Here is a 17,160-nt window from a genome sequence, read left to right as displayed (position 1 = left end):
CACTAAAAATATACAGTAAGTTTGTTTGGAACCGAATGGAACTGAGAACATGATGTTGGGTGGGAAGGTGCAGAAGGCACAAACAGCCTGAGGTGTACAGGACGGGACAGGTAGATGGCTGACTTCCAGCCAGACAAGTCAATATGCATCCTTGATATAGGCCTGGAAAGCTCCCAGCCCCCAGCTAGTGTTGAAGTCCTGCTCATTCAATTACATTTTTTTTTTGATATTTATGTATTTATTTGGCTGCTCTGGGTCTTAGTTGTGGCATGTGGGATCTTCGCTGCAGCATGCAAACTCTTAGTTGCGGCATGTGGATCTAGTTCCCTGACCAGGGATAGAACCCGGGCCCCCTGCATTGGGAGTGTGGAGCCTTAGCCACTGGAGCACCAGGGAAGTCCCATGATCCGATTACATTTAAATGAAAAAGCTGATCATCAGGGGACTCTATCTGGAAGGACTCACCCTTAGTCCCTAGATGTGAGATGGCTCAGGGCCTGGCTCAGAACCCATGGAACAGTCCTCTGTGTGTCACATGAAGGGCACGGTTAGGAGTGGCCTGGAAACCAGACACTCAGCCCAGCCAAGGATGTCTCTAACATGGAAAATGGGGCTTACTGGAGACTCACTGAGCCCAGGACCTCACTCCATCTCTCATCTCTGTGCCCATTAAAAAATGGCTGACAGGGACCTCCCTGGTGGCAGAGTGGTTAAGAATCCGCCTACGAATGCAGGGCACACGGGTTCGATCCCTGGTCCGGGAAGATCCCACATGCCACAGAGCAACTAAACCCATGAGCCACAACGACTGAGCCTGCGTGCCACAACTACTGAAGCCCACAGGCCTAGAGCCCGTGCTCCGCAACGAGAGAAGCCACCGCAGTGAGAAGCCCTCGCACCACAACGAAGAGTAGCCCCCGCTCGCCGCAACTAGAGAAAAGCCCGTGCGCAGCAACGAAGACCCAACAGCCATAAATAAATATATAAAATTAATTTTTTAAAAATGGCTGACAGGAGGACATACAGGTTGAAAGTAGCTCAAACATAAGCACACATCAGAATTACCTGGAGGACTCCTAAAACACAGATTCCTGGGCCCCATACCCAGTGTTTCTGAGGCAGCTCGTCTGGGGTGGAGCCCAAAAATTTGCATTTCTAACCATTTCCCAAGAGATGCTAATGCTGCTACTCCCCAGACCACATTCTGAGAACCGCTGATGTAAAGAAATGTTTCCTAGCAGCCTCCGGACCCTAGAGCCCGCCTAAAGAGGTGATGTGTAATTTCCCCTGGAATCCCTAGGTGATGCTCTGTGCCCTCCTAATCTGCATCACCACAGGAGCTCCTTGAGGACCTCCATCCAAACTTCATCGAACAGAGGAAGCATTAACCAATGATCAGTGGCATGAATTCACTCTTGGTATAAAGAAAGTGGTAAAGTGAATCTTGCTGCCTCTCCCAAGGCAGCCCCAAGACCCAAACCACAGATCTTCTGGGAAAATAGGCAGGGATGGCTTCTTGCTAATTAGCATTACTCAGACTCAATTCTCCTTTCCAAGGACCTCCCTATTAATTCAGTTCAACACAATTCGATATAATTAATGTAACAATTTGATTCCCTGGTGAGATAACCTACCACAACAACTGGAGCAATAAGCTTCAAATTTTATTGTGAAAATTTCTCAGACTCAGCCCTCCAGGGCCTGATTGAATAGATGGGAAAAGGATCCAGATGATTCTGAAGCACATGAGCCTGCCCATTCCCTGAGAAACACTCCAATAGAAGCCTAAGAACGCGACAATTTTAGGTCCCCTCTCATTTCCTTCTCTTACATATATTTCCAGGAGGAAGCTGTCAAAACCAACATTTCCATCAAGAGTCTGGCAAATCCAGGAAAATTTTCTCAGCAGAGCCTCGTGTCCCACCTCCAGAACTGAAGCTGGGGTACATCCAGTATCTCCAAGAGTAAATTATTCTAATTAAATTCAATATAACAAATGTTAATTAGTGACCTATGAATTGGTTGGAAATTGCATTCTGCTGCTAGTGACAGAATCTCAGTGGCAGTGATCTCAGTGGCGGTGGCTTAAACAAATTTGTTGTTTATTCTATTATGTGAAAATATTAGGAAGTGGTTGATCAAATCTGGGACTGGGGCTCCATCAGTTCATCAGAGATCAAGGCTCCTTCCACCTTCTTGCTCAGGGTAATAAAATGGCTGTATTCCATCATGTCTGTATTCCAGGCAGGAAAAACGGGGGCAAGAAAAGGGGGAGACCTGCTCCCAGCTGAGTCATTCTTCTGTTAAATGTTGTCCTGGAAGCCCCAACCAGTAATGCCCCCTTACATATCACTGAGCGCCCCTTGATGCAAGTGAAGCTGAGGAAGTAGCACGCCCCTGACCCAGAGAATATCAGGATTCCATCACTAAGGAAGAGAGAAGAATGGAAGTTGAGTAAGGTGACTGGAAGTCTCTGCCATGACCTACTAAGGACCAGGTGGCATAAGGAGGGAGGTGGCAGACCTGTGTAACCCGTAGTCCATTAGGGAGGACTCACAGAGCACACAAACAAGTAAGAGAGTTGTAGAACAGGTGCTGCAGGGCTTTTGTAAGGAGAGGGCATTTGAGTTGTTTCCTGATGTACAGGTAGAATGATAACTCACACAGGTGGATAGTAAAGAAAGTTACTCCGGGCAGACAACATGTTTGGGAAACCATTGGGCTCATTCGGAACCCACACAGAGAAAGCTTTCAGGGCTAGAATGATGTTTAGTGACCACTGCATTGAGAGGTTCTTAACCTGGGATCCACACACAGCCCCACTGTGTGGGCTGCAGGGAGCCCTGAAATTCCTGGAATTCTAGGCGAAACTTTTTATGTGTGAGTATATTGTACTTTTCATATGAAAGGTGTTCAAGATAATTCCCACATTGTTCTTTCCAATCTTTCCCAAAAATTGCTCACCCCATCCTCAACTTTTGTCCCTTTACACACAACCTAGTCACCAACACTAATTCCTCCTTTTTCCCCAACTCCCCAGCCTCCACACTCTACCCTGACTTGACCCATGCTGTTCCTCCCTCTTGCGATTACTCCTTCCTGCTTCTCCTCTTCCCCCTAGATATGGAAAGATAGGTAGTGATTTCCCCATCACTGGAAGTATTCAAACATAGACTGCACAAATACAGTAGGAAAGGTAATTATAGAAGGGAAATTATAAAAGAGATTTATCTGAGTTAGAAGCAACAGAAGTGAAGCATTAGATCCCATCCCAGCCTGAGATTCTAGGATTCCTTTTGCCATGAATGGCTTTTGGCTTTAGTATTTCTCCAGGAAGTCTTCCTTTCCCATCCCCATCCACCACTGTCTCTTATCTCCTTTTAATGCTAATACTTCCTGCATGGAATATGCAACTTGACATTTGCTTTATAACCTGTTTTTGTAAGTTTCCCATCTTTTCCTATGTATAGGTCTAATGTCAAGAAAATAGATTATAACTAATTTAAGACAAGAACTGAGTCTTCACTGTCCTTGCCCATAGGGTGACCAACCGTCCCAGTGTGCCTAGGACTGAGGAGTTTCCTGAGACATGGGACTTTCAGTGCTGAAAGTGGGGAAATCCTGAGCAGACCAGGACGAGTTAGTTACCCTACTTGCCCAAGAAATGGGCACGTCATAGTACCTGCTTGTTGATTGCTAACTGTGGTAGACATTTCTGCTGTTCACCAGTATTTCTGGTTCTCTTCTCCTTCTGGGCACACATTACACTTCTCCATCCCCTTGAAGTTGCGCCTGACCATGCGACTTGCTTTAGCCAATAAAATGTGAGTGGACTTAATGTGTGTCACTCCTGAGTGGAAGAATTTAAGACCCCATGCACCATTCTCCATACACTGTCTCCTCTTGGCCTGGCAAACCCTGAAGCCATGGAGTTGGGATGGCTGCATCTTAATCTTAGAAAGGTGTCGAATATCTCTGTGAAGCAGAGCCCTCGGCCTCCCCATTCTAGACGGGTAGTGTGAGCAAAACTTAGCTTCACTCATAAGTTGCTGAGATTTGTATGTTTTTCATCACTGCAGCAAAACCTTACCTAACCTGACTGGCACGACCACCACCAAAAATCTCATTAGCAACTTATTTAAACTCAAGTTCCTAAAGCAAAAAAAAACTCCTTAGGGTTTTTTCTCAGGTGGAACTTCAAAGCACATAACCAAAAAGCCAGTTGTGTGAACATAGGAAATCTGAGCCTGGTCTCCCAGGAAGCTTAAAGAAGCCGGAGGCAAGAGGCCCTGAGAACAGAGCCTCTGGGAACAGAATTTGCCTTCCTGGTTCCTACCCACTAGCCCAAGTTATTGATTCCAACTGCTGACATTAAAATTCCAGATCATTTTTAGAAAGTTCAACTCTTCGATGTTCAGATGGGAAACTCTCCGAAAAGAGAAACAACAGGTTCAGGATCACCCAAGACATTACTGGTTATGATCTCTCTACACATTTTTGGCCCTGTTTGTCCTTTACATTGCTTTCCTACCTAGTTCATCACAATCATTGTCTATTTCCTTGGGATTTCACATCCTTACCAACTTGATGGTGAAAAACTAGTCTCAATCTCATGCCTGGGTTTAAAAACATATTTTTTAAAAATTTATTTATTTTTGGTTGCATTGGGTCTTCGTTGCTGCGCAGTGTGCGGGCTTCTCACTGCGGTGGCTTCTAGTTGTGGCACACGGGCTCAGTAGTTGTGGCGCACAGGCTTAGTTGCTCCGCAGCATGTGGGATCTTCCCGGACCAGGGCTCGAACCCGTGTCCCCTGCATTGGCAGGTGGATTCTTAACCACTGCGCCACCAGGGAAGCCCTAAAAACATATTTTTTAGAGAACTTTTTTCTTATTATGACAATAATTTTCTTATTATAATAGTAGAAGTGTATACTCATTTTTTTTAACATAAGAAAATGAATATCCAAAATCTCACCCTCATGTAGAGGTCATCACTATTAACACTTTTTAAAAATAAGAATGAATTTGTTACATTTTATGACATTTAAAAACTTCATCCTCATCAGTATTTTAGCAGGTTACATGATATTCTATTTTTATGGATATATCATAATTTTTTTAACCAAGCTCCTTTTCTTGGATATTTACTTTGTTCTGGTTTTTTGCTTGTTTGTTGGTTTGGGTTTTTAGTAAATCATGAGCACTGTTTCATAATCATTGTTAATTTAAGTAGATACTCTTTCCTCATTACCTGTTCAGCGCGTCCTACAGCAGTGGTTCTCACACATAAGCATGGCTCAGAATCACTGGGAGGGCTTGGGAAGCTAGAGCTTGCTGAGCCCCATCTCCAGAGTTTAGGATCTGTAGGTCTGGGTGGGGTCTGAGAATTTGTATTTCTGTCAAAGATTTCTGGTAGTGCTTATGCTGTTGATTTGGGGGCCACACCTTGTGAACCACCATCTTATTCTTCTTTCCAAGAACCTAATATCACCTGTGTCCTCAGTTTCCTTTCTTTGAACCTGCTGCAATTGGGTTTTTACTCTGTGGAGGGGGAAGTTCTGTAGTGGTCTCACATTCTTTTCCCATTCATGACTGTAAGTCCCTTTCATCAGCACATCTTTCCAAGTGGCACACACTCACACTGATTTTCAAAGTTAGGTGTCTTTTTCCTGCATTGCCACTCCCAGAAACCTCAGCTAGTAACAAAACAAGGGTAAACAAAAGTTCTTTTTCCCAGACTCTGACATTTTACATCTCTTACTCTCCCTGCATCTGCCTGTCTGCCTCACAAAGTTGTTGTGATGGGCAACATAGATTCAAAATGGATAGAGTAGAATATTACAGGTGCTTGTGAGCTGGAAGGAGCTGTGGACCCAGAAGTGGGGAGGCATTACAATTAAACTTCCCATTATTATGTATTTGTAGGGAAATGGTTGGAAGCTTAGGTTCTGGAGTTAGAACTGGATTTTTATCTGGACTCTGATACTTACTAGGTTTGTGAGCTTAGGCAAATCACATCTCGGAGCCTGATTTTCCTCACCTGTAAAATGGAGGAACTAATACCTTTGTTGCAAGGAGATTGCAAGAAATCGAAATAATATGTGCAAAGAAGTCGGGACAGAAACAACTCAATAAATGGTAGCTGTTGTGTTTACTAAATCATTGTTTTAATTTTTTTTCCTGGCCTTTTCTCTGCTGCGGGTCTGGAAAGGAATCCATTGACCGTAGGGATCTTTTCGGCCCTGGCCCGAGTTTTCTATCATTTACAAAGATTCTGGTCACCTGCTCAGGCGGCGGCTCCGCGCGCCCAGCCGGCTTCGCTGAGGCCCTGTTTTTCGAGTATTTACGGTGCGCGGCCGCCCCAGCTCCCGCTCAAGTCTGCGCTTCCAGGTTCAGTTTCAGGGTCTCGCCGGCAGCCCCGGCCGGCGGGCGCGGAGCCGGCAGCGGGGCCAGAACGGCAGGCTCCTCTGGGGGCCCCGGAGTTGGGAGGCGGCGTCCGGGAGCCCCCCGAGGAGGATGGGCTGCGGACACAGCAGGCTGAGCTGCTGCAAACCCCCCAAAAAGGTAAAGGGCGCCGGCGGAGAAGTTTGTCTTCGGAGGGGAAGGAGGGTGCGGAACCACTCCGCCTCAGGGGACCCTCGGCGCCCCGGGTTCCCTCGGGTCGGCCGGGGATGCCGGACGGAGAACAGCTAGAGGCCGGCGCGGAGGGAGGCGGGGAAGACTCGGCCGGGCGGCGCTCTCTCCCCCACGGCCCTGGGCTGAGCCGCGCGGGGCAGCCGAGTTTACAAACACGGCCCCAGGGCCGGGGAAGGGCAGCTGATTCCGGCTGGCGGGCTGGGGAAATGCCTAGTGCCTATGGCAGGTGCCCTTTTCCTTCGGTCTGGGGCTGCTCGCTGTGTGGCCGTGGACATGTGACTTGACCTCTCTGGGCCTTGGGTTTTCCCACCATTAAGAGGCAGATTATCTCTAGGGCCGCTACTCGCACGCAGAGTGGTCCACGGCTTTACATCATCAGCATCACCTGGGACCTGTTAGAAATTCAGAATCTCTGGCTGTGCCCCAGACTTACTAAAATAGAACCTTTTAACAAGATGCCCAGGTGATTACACTACGCTTTAAAGTTTGAGAAGTGCTGGTTTAGAGCCTTTTCAGGCCCCGGAGCCGGTGCATGTGGGCTGTCCTAAGGGTAGCTGGGAGGGGCCAACGGGGGGGGGGGGAGAGATTTACCGCCTTCTGCTCCCCTTCCCTCCCTTCCTGTCCCTCCCCCAAGGGGCCTCCGAGCTGGGTCAGGGCCCAGGAGACTCTACTCGGGTTTCTTGCAGTGGGACCAGCTGCCCCTTGGGTTCTGACAAGCCCAGAAGGTCAGAGCCTGGAGCCAGAGGACAACCTGAGGCACAGAGAGGGAAGGGAGGACCCTCAAGTCCTGAGCCTTTTTCCTACGACTGCCTGCCCTCCAGCCAGGTGGGAATAGGTGGTCCTATAAACTTGATGATCAGTCCCCTGAGACCTCAAGAGCCCCCCCCCCCCCCCGCCACTGTGACACTATTTAGTAATTTTTCATTGAACTTGAGTGTCTGATGCTTTGCCTGTGCTTGAGCACAAGCTTTTCTGCCTATTGAGTATGCAGTACTGTCCCCAACCTGGATGATTCTATTTCCTGCCCTGTGCCTAGTCCAGGGAGAAGAGTTTCTGTCCCAAGTACAGTGCCTCCCCCGCTTTCCTTGCTCCTCCTTTATTCCCAGTTCAAAAAACCTCACCGAGCTCTGACCCAGAAACCCTCCTGTCTTCCCTGGCTCCGACAGGGAAACTGAGGCTTGCCTCCATCAGTGGAAGCAGAGGCTGGCTGATGGGATGATGAACACATAAACCTGAGCCTGGCTTGAGACTTATAACGAACTGGTGATAGGAGGACATCGGTCCTCAGTGTTAATCCTAGCTCTGCCACTAACATCCTGTGTGACCCCAAGTCAGCCATTAGCACTCTCTGGGCCTCAGTTTCTCCCTCTATATGGAGAGGGAGGGCGATAAGCAGGATGATTTCTAAGAGTCTGAGAATCTGTGTTCTCTGCACCTGTGTCAACCTCTTCGTCTGCAAAGTGGGCCAAGGGTGAATTCCATCTACACAGTGGTGGGAGGAGACTGGAGGAGGAACCCCGTTCCAGGCCTTGACTCTTCCATAGTCCAGAAGAGGAGACCACAGTGAGCATGGGTTCCCCTGCCTCGTGGCCTTTCTGAAAGCCTCGCCAGCTGTCCCTGTCTGTCCCTGGCACAGCCTGAACTGGACCCCCTGTCTCAAGCTGTGAAGGGCAAGTCAAGTCAGCAGAGACTATCCCTGTGGGAAAGGGCCTTGGGTACCACCCGGGCTGATGCACCCAACATACAGATGGGAGGTTAAAGCCTGGAGAAGGAAGGGTCTTGACTGAGGTCACAGAGCAACTTAGAGTAGAACCCAGATATCCAGTCCCCTAGCCCGGTGTTCTTTGTGTCTGCCCCTACTCGGTGCTTCCAGTGGCTTCTTGTTGATTCCAAAGCCCTTTGGCATTAAAGCCTTTACCCTGTTGCCTCAGAGCAGCCTGGCTTTTCTTCCTGCCCCAGCAGTGCCAGGCCCCTGCCCCTGAGTGGCAGGATTTATAAGCTGATTTTGTTTAAAGTTCACGCCTGTCTCCATGCCTTCGTGCTGTGCTCCTGCCCAGGTTCTCATCCAGGTGCCAACCCCTAGAAGGCGTGAGCTTCCAAGCTCATCCCCAGTAGGCTCTCAGCCCCCCGGGGGAGAGGGGGCCTCTGAGGATGGGATGTACAAAAATGAGCTCAGACGGCAGGAGGCTCAGGTCACGACAACAATGACTCACCCTGAGTGGCAGTTGACAGAGTACTTTCACATCCTGCCGACCTCACAGAAGCCTGGAAGCCAGGCTGAGCTGCCGAATCTTCCCCACTTTATAGGGGAGGAGACTGAGGTTCAAGGGAGGAGTGATGTCACGTAGTCAGCTGGTGGCCAAGCCGTGCAGTGGGGCCTGGTTTCCTGCTCTCCCGGCTAGTGCTCACTTCCCTGCACAGAGCCCAGAGCAGGTGCTACATAAATATTTGAGTGAGTGAATGAGGGCCACATGAGAGCCCAACTAGGGGTTAGCCCAGGGTGCGGCAGAAGTGTCTCATCCAGCTTTGAGAGACACAGGAAGGCTTCTTGGATGAGGGCACGCCTTGGCCGAGTGTTGAAGGTTTGGTAGGAGTTACCCAGTCGAGGCAGAAAAGACAGTCTGAGCAGAGGCTGAGCCCGAGAAGCACAGAGTGACAGTGCTGGTTGTGGAGAGTACGCGTGGCCAGCTGTGAGGACTGAGGCCGGCGCTCTCAGCGGGGACTTCGCTGGCTAGGGACAGGGGCTTGACCACTAGGACTTCTCAAGGTCCCTCCAGGGACCAGGCCCTGAGGGTTTGCTGAGTCCCGTGGTCAACAGTGCCTGGTGGCCTTAGCTGACCAGCTGTCCTAGATCCCACTGAGAGGCCTGACCTGGGGCCGAGTGTTACTGGGACTTTGGGGGAAAGTTGAAATCCTGGTGAAAAAATGAGTGGGCATCCCTAGCAGGCTGGATGTGGATACCGAAGAACCACCTGCATTGTGTGGTCCTTCCGAAACCCTTTTTGGTAGAGACCGTGGCTGACGTGGCCACATCCCTGGGAGGATTTGGGAGAAGGCCGGACAGAAAGGGGAGGGGCTGAGGAAGCAAGCCCATGGACTTGCCTGTAGGAGTGACATGGAGAGTACGCAGGGGCCTTCCATCCCCAACAGGTTACCTGTCTGGGCCCAAGGTGGGGAGGGACAGCTAGTGCCTCATGGTCAGTCCCCTGTATGTGTGCCTGGTATCCCCAGGGCTTCGGCTCTGGTGCCACAGCTCTGAGCAGCGCATCAGAGACCCTGGCTCAGCACTGCTCCTGGAGCCAGACCTCGCGCAACAGGTTCTCTGTGGTCAGTAGCCCTTCAGGAGGGTTTCCATGTAGCAGGCCAGGTGAGAGAGGCAGAGATGCAGAAGTGAACACCATGGGAGAGACTGGCATGGGCACAGCTAATTCTGAAACAAAACCATAGACACTTAGGACATGGGCTTTAGAACTGGGTCCACATATTCATTTATTAACTCAGCTGTCCGACTCTGGGCCACGTGCCACTTCAGTCCTGGCTCCATCTTGTATCCATTAAGTGACCGTGGAAGGGACTTGGCTTTTCCGTGCCTCAGTTTCCTCATCTGTAAAATACGTGTGATGTTAGCTCCTGAGTCATAGGGTTCTAAGATTAGGTGAAAGAATGCATGTAATAGAGCCCCTGATACACCAACTGGTAAGTGGCACACCCTCGATAAGACGGAATGTGGGTGAGGACATCACCGCCTGGATTGTACCCAAGGACAGCAAACAGGGTTGCGGAAGACAGGGGGACATTAATGTCCTTGGCAGGCTGCTGGGTTAGGAAGATGAAGCCTGGAGCCTGGCCACTGCCTTCCAACCTCTGAAGTGTTGTCAAGCGGCATGGGCACAGGGCACAGCCTTGTTCTCTGGTTCCAGGAGGCAGAGTTGTGGCCAATGAGGGGAAGCTAAAGGGAGCCAGATTCTACTTCTCACCAGGAAGAAGGGTAGTGAGTTCCCCATCCCGGAGTAGTTCAAGCAGAGGTCAGCTGCGATTGTGGCAAAAATAGAAGAGAGGATGCAAGCCTCGGACGAGGAAGTACTTAGGATTCCTCTCAAGACATCTCATTATTGTGATTACTATAATGTTTGAGGCAAAATTTCAGAATTTGGAAAAGTATAAAGAAGTTTTAAAGTAGTTTTTAATCCCACCATGAAGAGGTAGCCTCTGTGTACATTTCAGCGGCATTCTTTCTGCTGTTTTCCCACATGTATGGTATATGTGAATGTGACTATGTTTGCAGAATTGGGAAAATATTTTATCTTATTTGTTTATTTGATATTTATTTATGCATTTGTTTTTTGGCTGCGTCAGGTCTTGGTTGCAGCGTGCGGGCTTCTCTCTAGTTGTGGCGCGAGGCTCCAGAGCTCGTGGGCTCTGTAGTTGTAGCGCAGGGGCTTAGTTGCCCCACGGCGTGTGGGATCTTAGTTCCCCGACCAGAGATCGAACCCACGTCCCCTGCATTGGAAGGTGGATTCTTAACCACTGGACTGCCAGGGAAGTCCCTGGGAATATATTTTAAATGATTATGTTCTAGTTACTTAATATTTTGTTGGGGGCATTCTCCCATGTTAAATAGTCCACGAAAATGTGATTTTTAATGGCCATCTAATGTTCTGTGGATGTTCTGTGGCTTATTTAACCAGTTTGGACACTTGGTTATTTACACTCCCCACTCCTACCCACCCTTGTGTTTTCATCCTAAGCCGGGAGACTGTGCCTTTTTGTCAGAGGGGAGAGGTTGGGGGAGGGAGGGCCTCCAGGGAGAGGTGTCATCTTGGCTGGGTTTTGAAGGTGAATGGGGGCCAGACACTTGTGTCAGGGTGAATGGGGTACACAAGAGGCAGGGCCCCTGACACCTGGTCGGTAGGAGCAGGGCAAATCTGACCTTTGAACTTGCTTTGCCAAGGGTGGGACAGAGGGTCTATGAAAGGAAACTGCCTTTCCCTGGCACTGAGCCCTCTGTCCCAAACATTGTGGGGACGTTGCTGTGTATGTGGCCTCTGAGCTTTGCCCAACCCCCAAAATGATGCCCCCCCCCCACCGGAAAAATCATCCTAGTTAAAAGTCAATACAGGCTTCCATATATATGACCTCTGACAACCTTGTGAGGTTCAATGCCAGATTTCTATGTTATAAAGAGACATCTGTGCCCTGTGACCTAAAACCCATCAGAATAATTCCTAATAATACTTGCCTTGGACACACAACCTTTGGTAACACATTTTCTGCACATGTACATGTTTTTTTAATTCTGTTCCTTTGTAGCTGAATTCCCAATCAGCTAGCATAGGTCCCTGAGAGCCTGAGATGCCCCCAGCCACCTCAGGACTTCCATTGCTGCCTCAGTTGGGTGTTGAGTTTGGGGCCCATGCTTCACGTCATCACTTGTATTTTTTTGTTATAAAAAGGGCCGAAAAGATAAAACTTCAAATCGTTCGTCCGGAAACAGGATGCCATATAAGTCAAGATGGTGACACTCCTGGTAGGAGGGGCTGCCACCAGACATCTCAGTGTTCATAGGTTGGCTAGTAAGCAAAAGTCTGAAATCTACCTGAAAAAGAGTTCCAAGAGACCTCAGTATAACATTCATGAGCGTTCATGTTCAAAAACCAAACTTGGAAAAAGTTGGGTAGCCCCCATAAAAGGAAGAGTCTGATGCATGGCCTGAATCCTGGCTCTGACATCTCGGGGTGCACTTGGGTTTCCATCCTCAAGGCCTGCACTTTGTTCTCTAAGTGTCCTCTACCCTCAGAGCCCTGTGAGCCATCCCGGATGACTGGTCGACCAGGGTCTGGGCCAGGAAGGGAGCAGGACCTGCAGGTGGGTGCAGGGGGAGCTCCCGGGGCCCCGGCCCAGGCAGAGAGAAGGAGAGAGAGAAAATGAGAAATTCCATCTATCTTTAGCATAGATAGATCTAAATCTATCCATCACCCAAAGACAAGCCATCGACTTCTCTCACCAGGTAAATGTGAATCCTTAAAAATCATTTATCTTGTGTCACTTTATTTTCAAATCTGAATCTTCCAGAACATCTAGGCCAAATGCCTCACAATACATCCATCCCACACCCATGCTTTCCCCCCAGATAAGTGATGTACAAACTGACCTACTTCCAGTTTTCCTTCCTCCCCAGCAGTGAAGTTCTTTTTCAGAGTGTACAACAAACCTTGTCATTTCTCCACCACCCCGTGCAACCCTACCCCCTGTCCTCTCCTTGAGAAAACAGCTCTGACATCAGAAAAGTTATCTGTAATGGATTTTTTTATGTTTGTTTATTTGTGGCCGTGCCACGCGGCATGCGGGATCGTAGTTCCCTGACCAGGGATCAAGCCCGTGCCCCCTACAGTGGAAGCACGGAGTCTTAACCACTGGACCGCCAGGGAAGTCCCTTTAATGGGTTGATTAGTGTCCCTACCCAAACTCATGTACACCCAGAACCTATGAGTATGACCTTATTTGAAACAGGGTTTTTGCATATGTAATCAGTCAAGATGAGGTCATACTGGATGATGGTGGGCCCTAATCCAAGGACTGGTGTCCTTGTAAGAAGAGGGAACTTTGGACACAGATACACGGGGAGAAGGCCATGTGATGACAGAAGCAGAGATTGGAGTGATGCAGCTACAAGCCAAGGAACGCCAAGGATTGCTGACGACCACTGGAAGCTAGGAGAGAGGGATGGAACAGAAACTCCCTCAGAGCTTCCAGAAGGACCCAACCCACCTGATACCTTGGTTTGGGACTTCTAGCCTTCAGAACTGGAAGAGAATAAATTTCTGTTGTTTTAAGTCACCAGCGTCGTGGTGATTTGTTACAGCAACCCTAGGAAACATATATATATTTTAAGGTTAATTACTCCCCACCCTCTCTCACCCCTCCCGCACCTTGCCACCAGTAGAATTGGGCAGGAAGAACCCAGTGCCTCCCCTTTGGAACCATGGCTTGGCAGAAGGGTACGGAACACTGCAAACAAGGAGGTGCTTAGACAAGGCCCAAGTGCTGTTGGACACCAGCTGCAGCATCTGCAGAGGAAAGCGCGCTGGGCCGGGGGTCAAGAGTGGGTCTCACTCCTGCCTCTTTCACTAACTTGCTGTGTGATCTCAGCTGGTTCTCTCCCCGGGCCTTGATCTCCCCACCTGTAAAATGATCGCCATGGCTGCTTTTAGGTTCCAAGAGAGGTATTTATTCTGCCTGTTTTCGTTCATTGTACACAAGTCAAACCTGAATACACTATTGTTTGAAAAATTCTAAGAATTTAGGCAAAACTGAAGCTCCCCCTCCTTGACGGCAATAATTCTAGTCCTTTCTCTAGAGATGATGACTGACTGCCATCAGTGTGTGCTTTTCTAGGTAGTTTTTCCTGTGCATTTACGTACAGTAGAAATAGTGTATTTTGCCTATTGATATTCTACCTAATGGCTTTCCACTCTTGTTGGTAAATTCCTACTTTGTTTTTTTAAACATATGAGTGCCATTGCCTAGTGTTATATACCTTAGTGTATTGAGCTGGTGCCCTGTTGTGGATATGAACCTGGTTTCCAGCGTTTCCCTGTTACAAGTGACCCCGCCCTGAGCACCCTGGAGGAGCCACGGTCCTCGCTAATGGGTGCTGGTCTCTGCTGGCCGTGCTATGGCAGGGTGGGGGTGCTTGCCGCGTGTACCTTGCGAGGTGGCTGCTGGGCTCTGTCATCTTCTGCTCCAGGCACTCCAGCCCCCCGTTTTACATCCTCTCCACAGGAGCTGCTCAAGAACAGAGGGTGGTATGAAGGGTTCAGGACACCCCGCAGACCCTCCTGAGCAAGGGCCCCTCCTTCCTTGTCCTGCAGAGAAGCCCTCTCCATGCAGGGGCTGACAGCTGCGTGTGTCCAACTGCCAGCTCTGCCGTGCCTGGAGCCAGCGAGCGTGACAGGACTGATAGAGGATGAGGTGTCGGGATGACCTCACTCTGCCCCTTCCTTTGCATCCACAGCATACCCAAACCAGAAGGGCCCTGATGTATCCCATTGCCCGGCTCCATGCCATAGAGAGGAGGAAACAGAAGCCCAGAGAGGGGAGGGTGCTTCCCCAAGGTCACACAGCAAGCAAGTAGCAAGTTAGGGGCCTGACTCTAGACTCTGACTGGGGAGTTTGCCATTGGGTTGGTGAGACAGGTGGATATCCAGCCGTGTATCTATGCCCTCAGCCCGTCTCTTCCCCCGCTGTGGCCACTGACACCGTTTTCTGTCCCACTCCTTCAGGGTCCTTCTGCCTGGCGGGCTGACCCAAATGCTGGAAATGGTACCGAGTGCTTCTGCCAGCTCCGGGCCCTCTCAGGCGAGCAGAGCTTGCAGACCCCCTGGGAGGCTGATACAGGACAGGAAAAGGTGGGCTCTAGGGAGGAGGGAAGGGGATATGGTATACTGGAAACCCTTTCCTAGGCCTCAGCCTCTCCATCTGTGAATGAGGGGTTGGGCCCTGCGCTCACTGTCTGCCATGGGTGGGCTCAGCAGATGCATGGGAGGGAAGTGGTTCTGTCCTCCCCTGAGATCTCTTTCGTCAGCTGGTCAGATGGGAGGGATGGAGGCCACATCCGCCCCTGACTTGGGGTGTTCTAGGGGCATTGCAGGTATTCAGAGAATAGGCAGGGCCTCCTGACACAGCTGAGAGGTACTGGCTGGTGCTCCTTCCTTTCATTCGGTTGCGTGGTCACGTCGGCATGTCCCCAGGCAGGCACTGGCTGATGCTGACGCCGTCATGTGTAAAATGAACACGTTGAAGTAAATCTTTGGTGTCCCTCCCTGGCTGCGTGAAAATGAAATCACATTCAGGCATTGCTTTGGCAAAATACTTCTGCCCATCTTAGAGATGGGGAAGCTGAGGCCTGTGGTTAGGGTGTTCTTACATCCGAGCCTCTGTAGTTTGGATGTGAATGCTAACATTTCTCAACAGCCCTGAACATTTAGGTCCTGCCTCTCCTCCACCCGAAGTCCTGGAGGGGCCCCTTGGGCCTCTGCCTCCACAGGCCTCCGCCGCCACCTCCTTCCTGCCTCTACCCTCAGCCAATGGGCTCTGCTGTGGTTGTTCAGATCCCGAAACCAGTGGTGCCAGGGGCCCCACCCACGCTGAGCTCTGACACCGGAAAGGCAGCTCTGATACTGCAGAGGGTTGTGACATGAGTCCCTTGAGGCTCAGAATCCCCTAAACGTTCGGCTACTTGGATCAATCTGGCACGAAGGACGCGGAAGGGGCTCCGCCTCGAGTCTGGATTCCCTTTAGGGCTCTGCTCCCTGCTTTGTGGCCTCTGACAAGCACTGCTCACCACCCCTCTGGGCCTCAGTTTTTCCATCTGGAAATAGGAGGTGAGGATTGGAATAAACTGTCTCCAGGGGCCCTTCCATCCCTGTCTTCTGGGTCCCAGTAAGCCTTCCTCAGCCAAGGTGGGTGTGACAGAACTATGTGGCCAAGGGAAGCCAGGGCTGTGGTTTATGGGGATGGCAGAGGAGCTTGGTGAACTCTTAAGGGTCCTTTGATTACTAAATTCTCGAAGCTAAGCAGGAATAATGAGGCCATAAATCACACCATTCAATCAGAAATACACAATGCCTGAAGGCCCATGAAGAAGATGGAGTGATGGTCCCTAAAGCAAGGTTAGACCAAGTGTCTTCAGGAAAGGCCGAGCCAGCCTCAGGGCTTGGCTTCCATCCTAGTGGGATTCCCAAGGGAAGGAATAGCTGGGAAGTTTCTATCCAAGTTGCTTCTGCCTTCCTCATTCTTTCCTGATGAGGCTCGGAATTTGAGGGAAGTGAGTCTATCCTGGACACTTTAGTATGAGACTATGAAAATTCACCCCAAAGTACTGCAACCTGAATAATACTCAACAGAGCCCCCTGGGACTCTGTTAATGTTGGTGGGTTTTACGTACCGCCTGCACTAGTTAAACACTTGATGCTTACTGGAGGTCTTTACTTGTTGAACATCAGGGATATTTTATAGAATTATTGACGGTTAGAGTTGAGGGCCCTCTGAGATCACTCAGTCAGTCCAACCTGCAAAATGAAGTTTGCCTCTTCTTGTATGCTACCAGTGACAGGGAGCTCACTACCACCACCCCACCCTCCAATAAGGCAGCCTATCTCTATTTGGGACAGTTCTGAGATTCTTCATATTGCACTTGAAACTTCTAGTCCTTGGACACCATCTTGCCCTTCAAGGCTGTGGACCGCACACTAGCAGCTTCTACCTCATGGCAGTCCTGCAGAGATTTGAAGATGGAGTCCAGAGTTTTTTCTTTTTGTTTTTGCTTTTTGCCTATTCTCGAGGCTGATCAACTATTAACAGTCCCTCCTGTCACTTGGTTTGAATCTCCTACCACATCCTGTCAGCTCCTCTTGGACACCTTCCATTTGGTCAATTTCCCCTCCAAAATGCAAGCATATTCGAGAGGGTCTCGCCAGGCCCAGTCCGAGCTTGCCTGGCTTCCTCACGTCTCTGGGCCCTGTCC

General features: G+C 49.8%; 1 protein-coding gene across 1 annotated transcript in view; it reads left to right on the top strand.

Moving 5' to 3' along the window:
- Window positions 1-6,448: 6,448 nt before the first annotated feature.
- Window positions 6,449-17,160, top strand: part of CCDC69 (coiled-coil domain containing 69) — a 33,734-nt gene continuing 23,022 nt past the window's right edge. Inside the window, exon 1 of the mRNA XM_068536235.1 lies at window positions 6,449-6,563. Within this exon, the coding sequence (XP_068392336.1) occupies window positions 6,516-6,563 (48 nt within the window). The 5' untranslated portion in view covers window positions 6,449-6,515. The remainder of the gene's footprint in view (window positions 6,564-17,160) is intronic.

This window comes from Eschrichtius robustus, chromosome 2 (assembly GCF_028021215.1).
Source record: "Eschrichtius robustus isolate mEscRob2 chromosome 2, mEscRob2.pri, whole genome shotgun sequence".
In the NCBI taxonomy this organism is placed as follows: domain Eukaryota; kingdom Metazoa; phylum Chordata; class Mammalia; order Artiodactyla; family Eschrichtiidae; genus Eschrichtius; species Eschrichtius robustus.
This window is presented reverse-complemented; position numbering and strand designations above follow the sequence as displayed.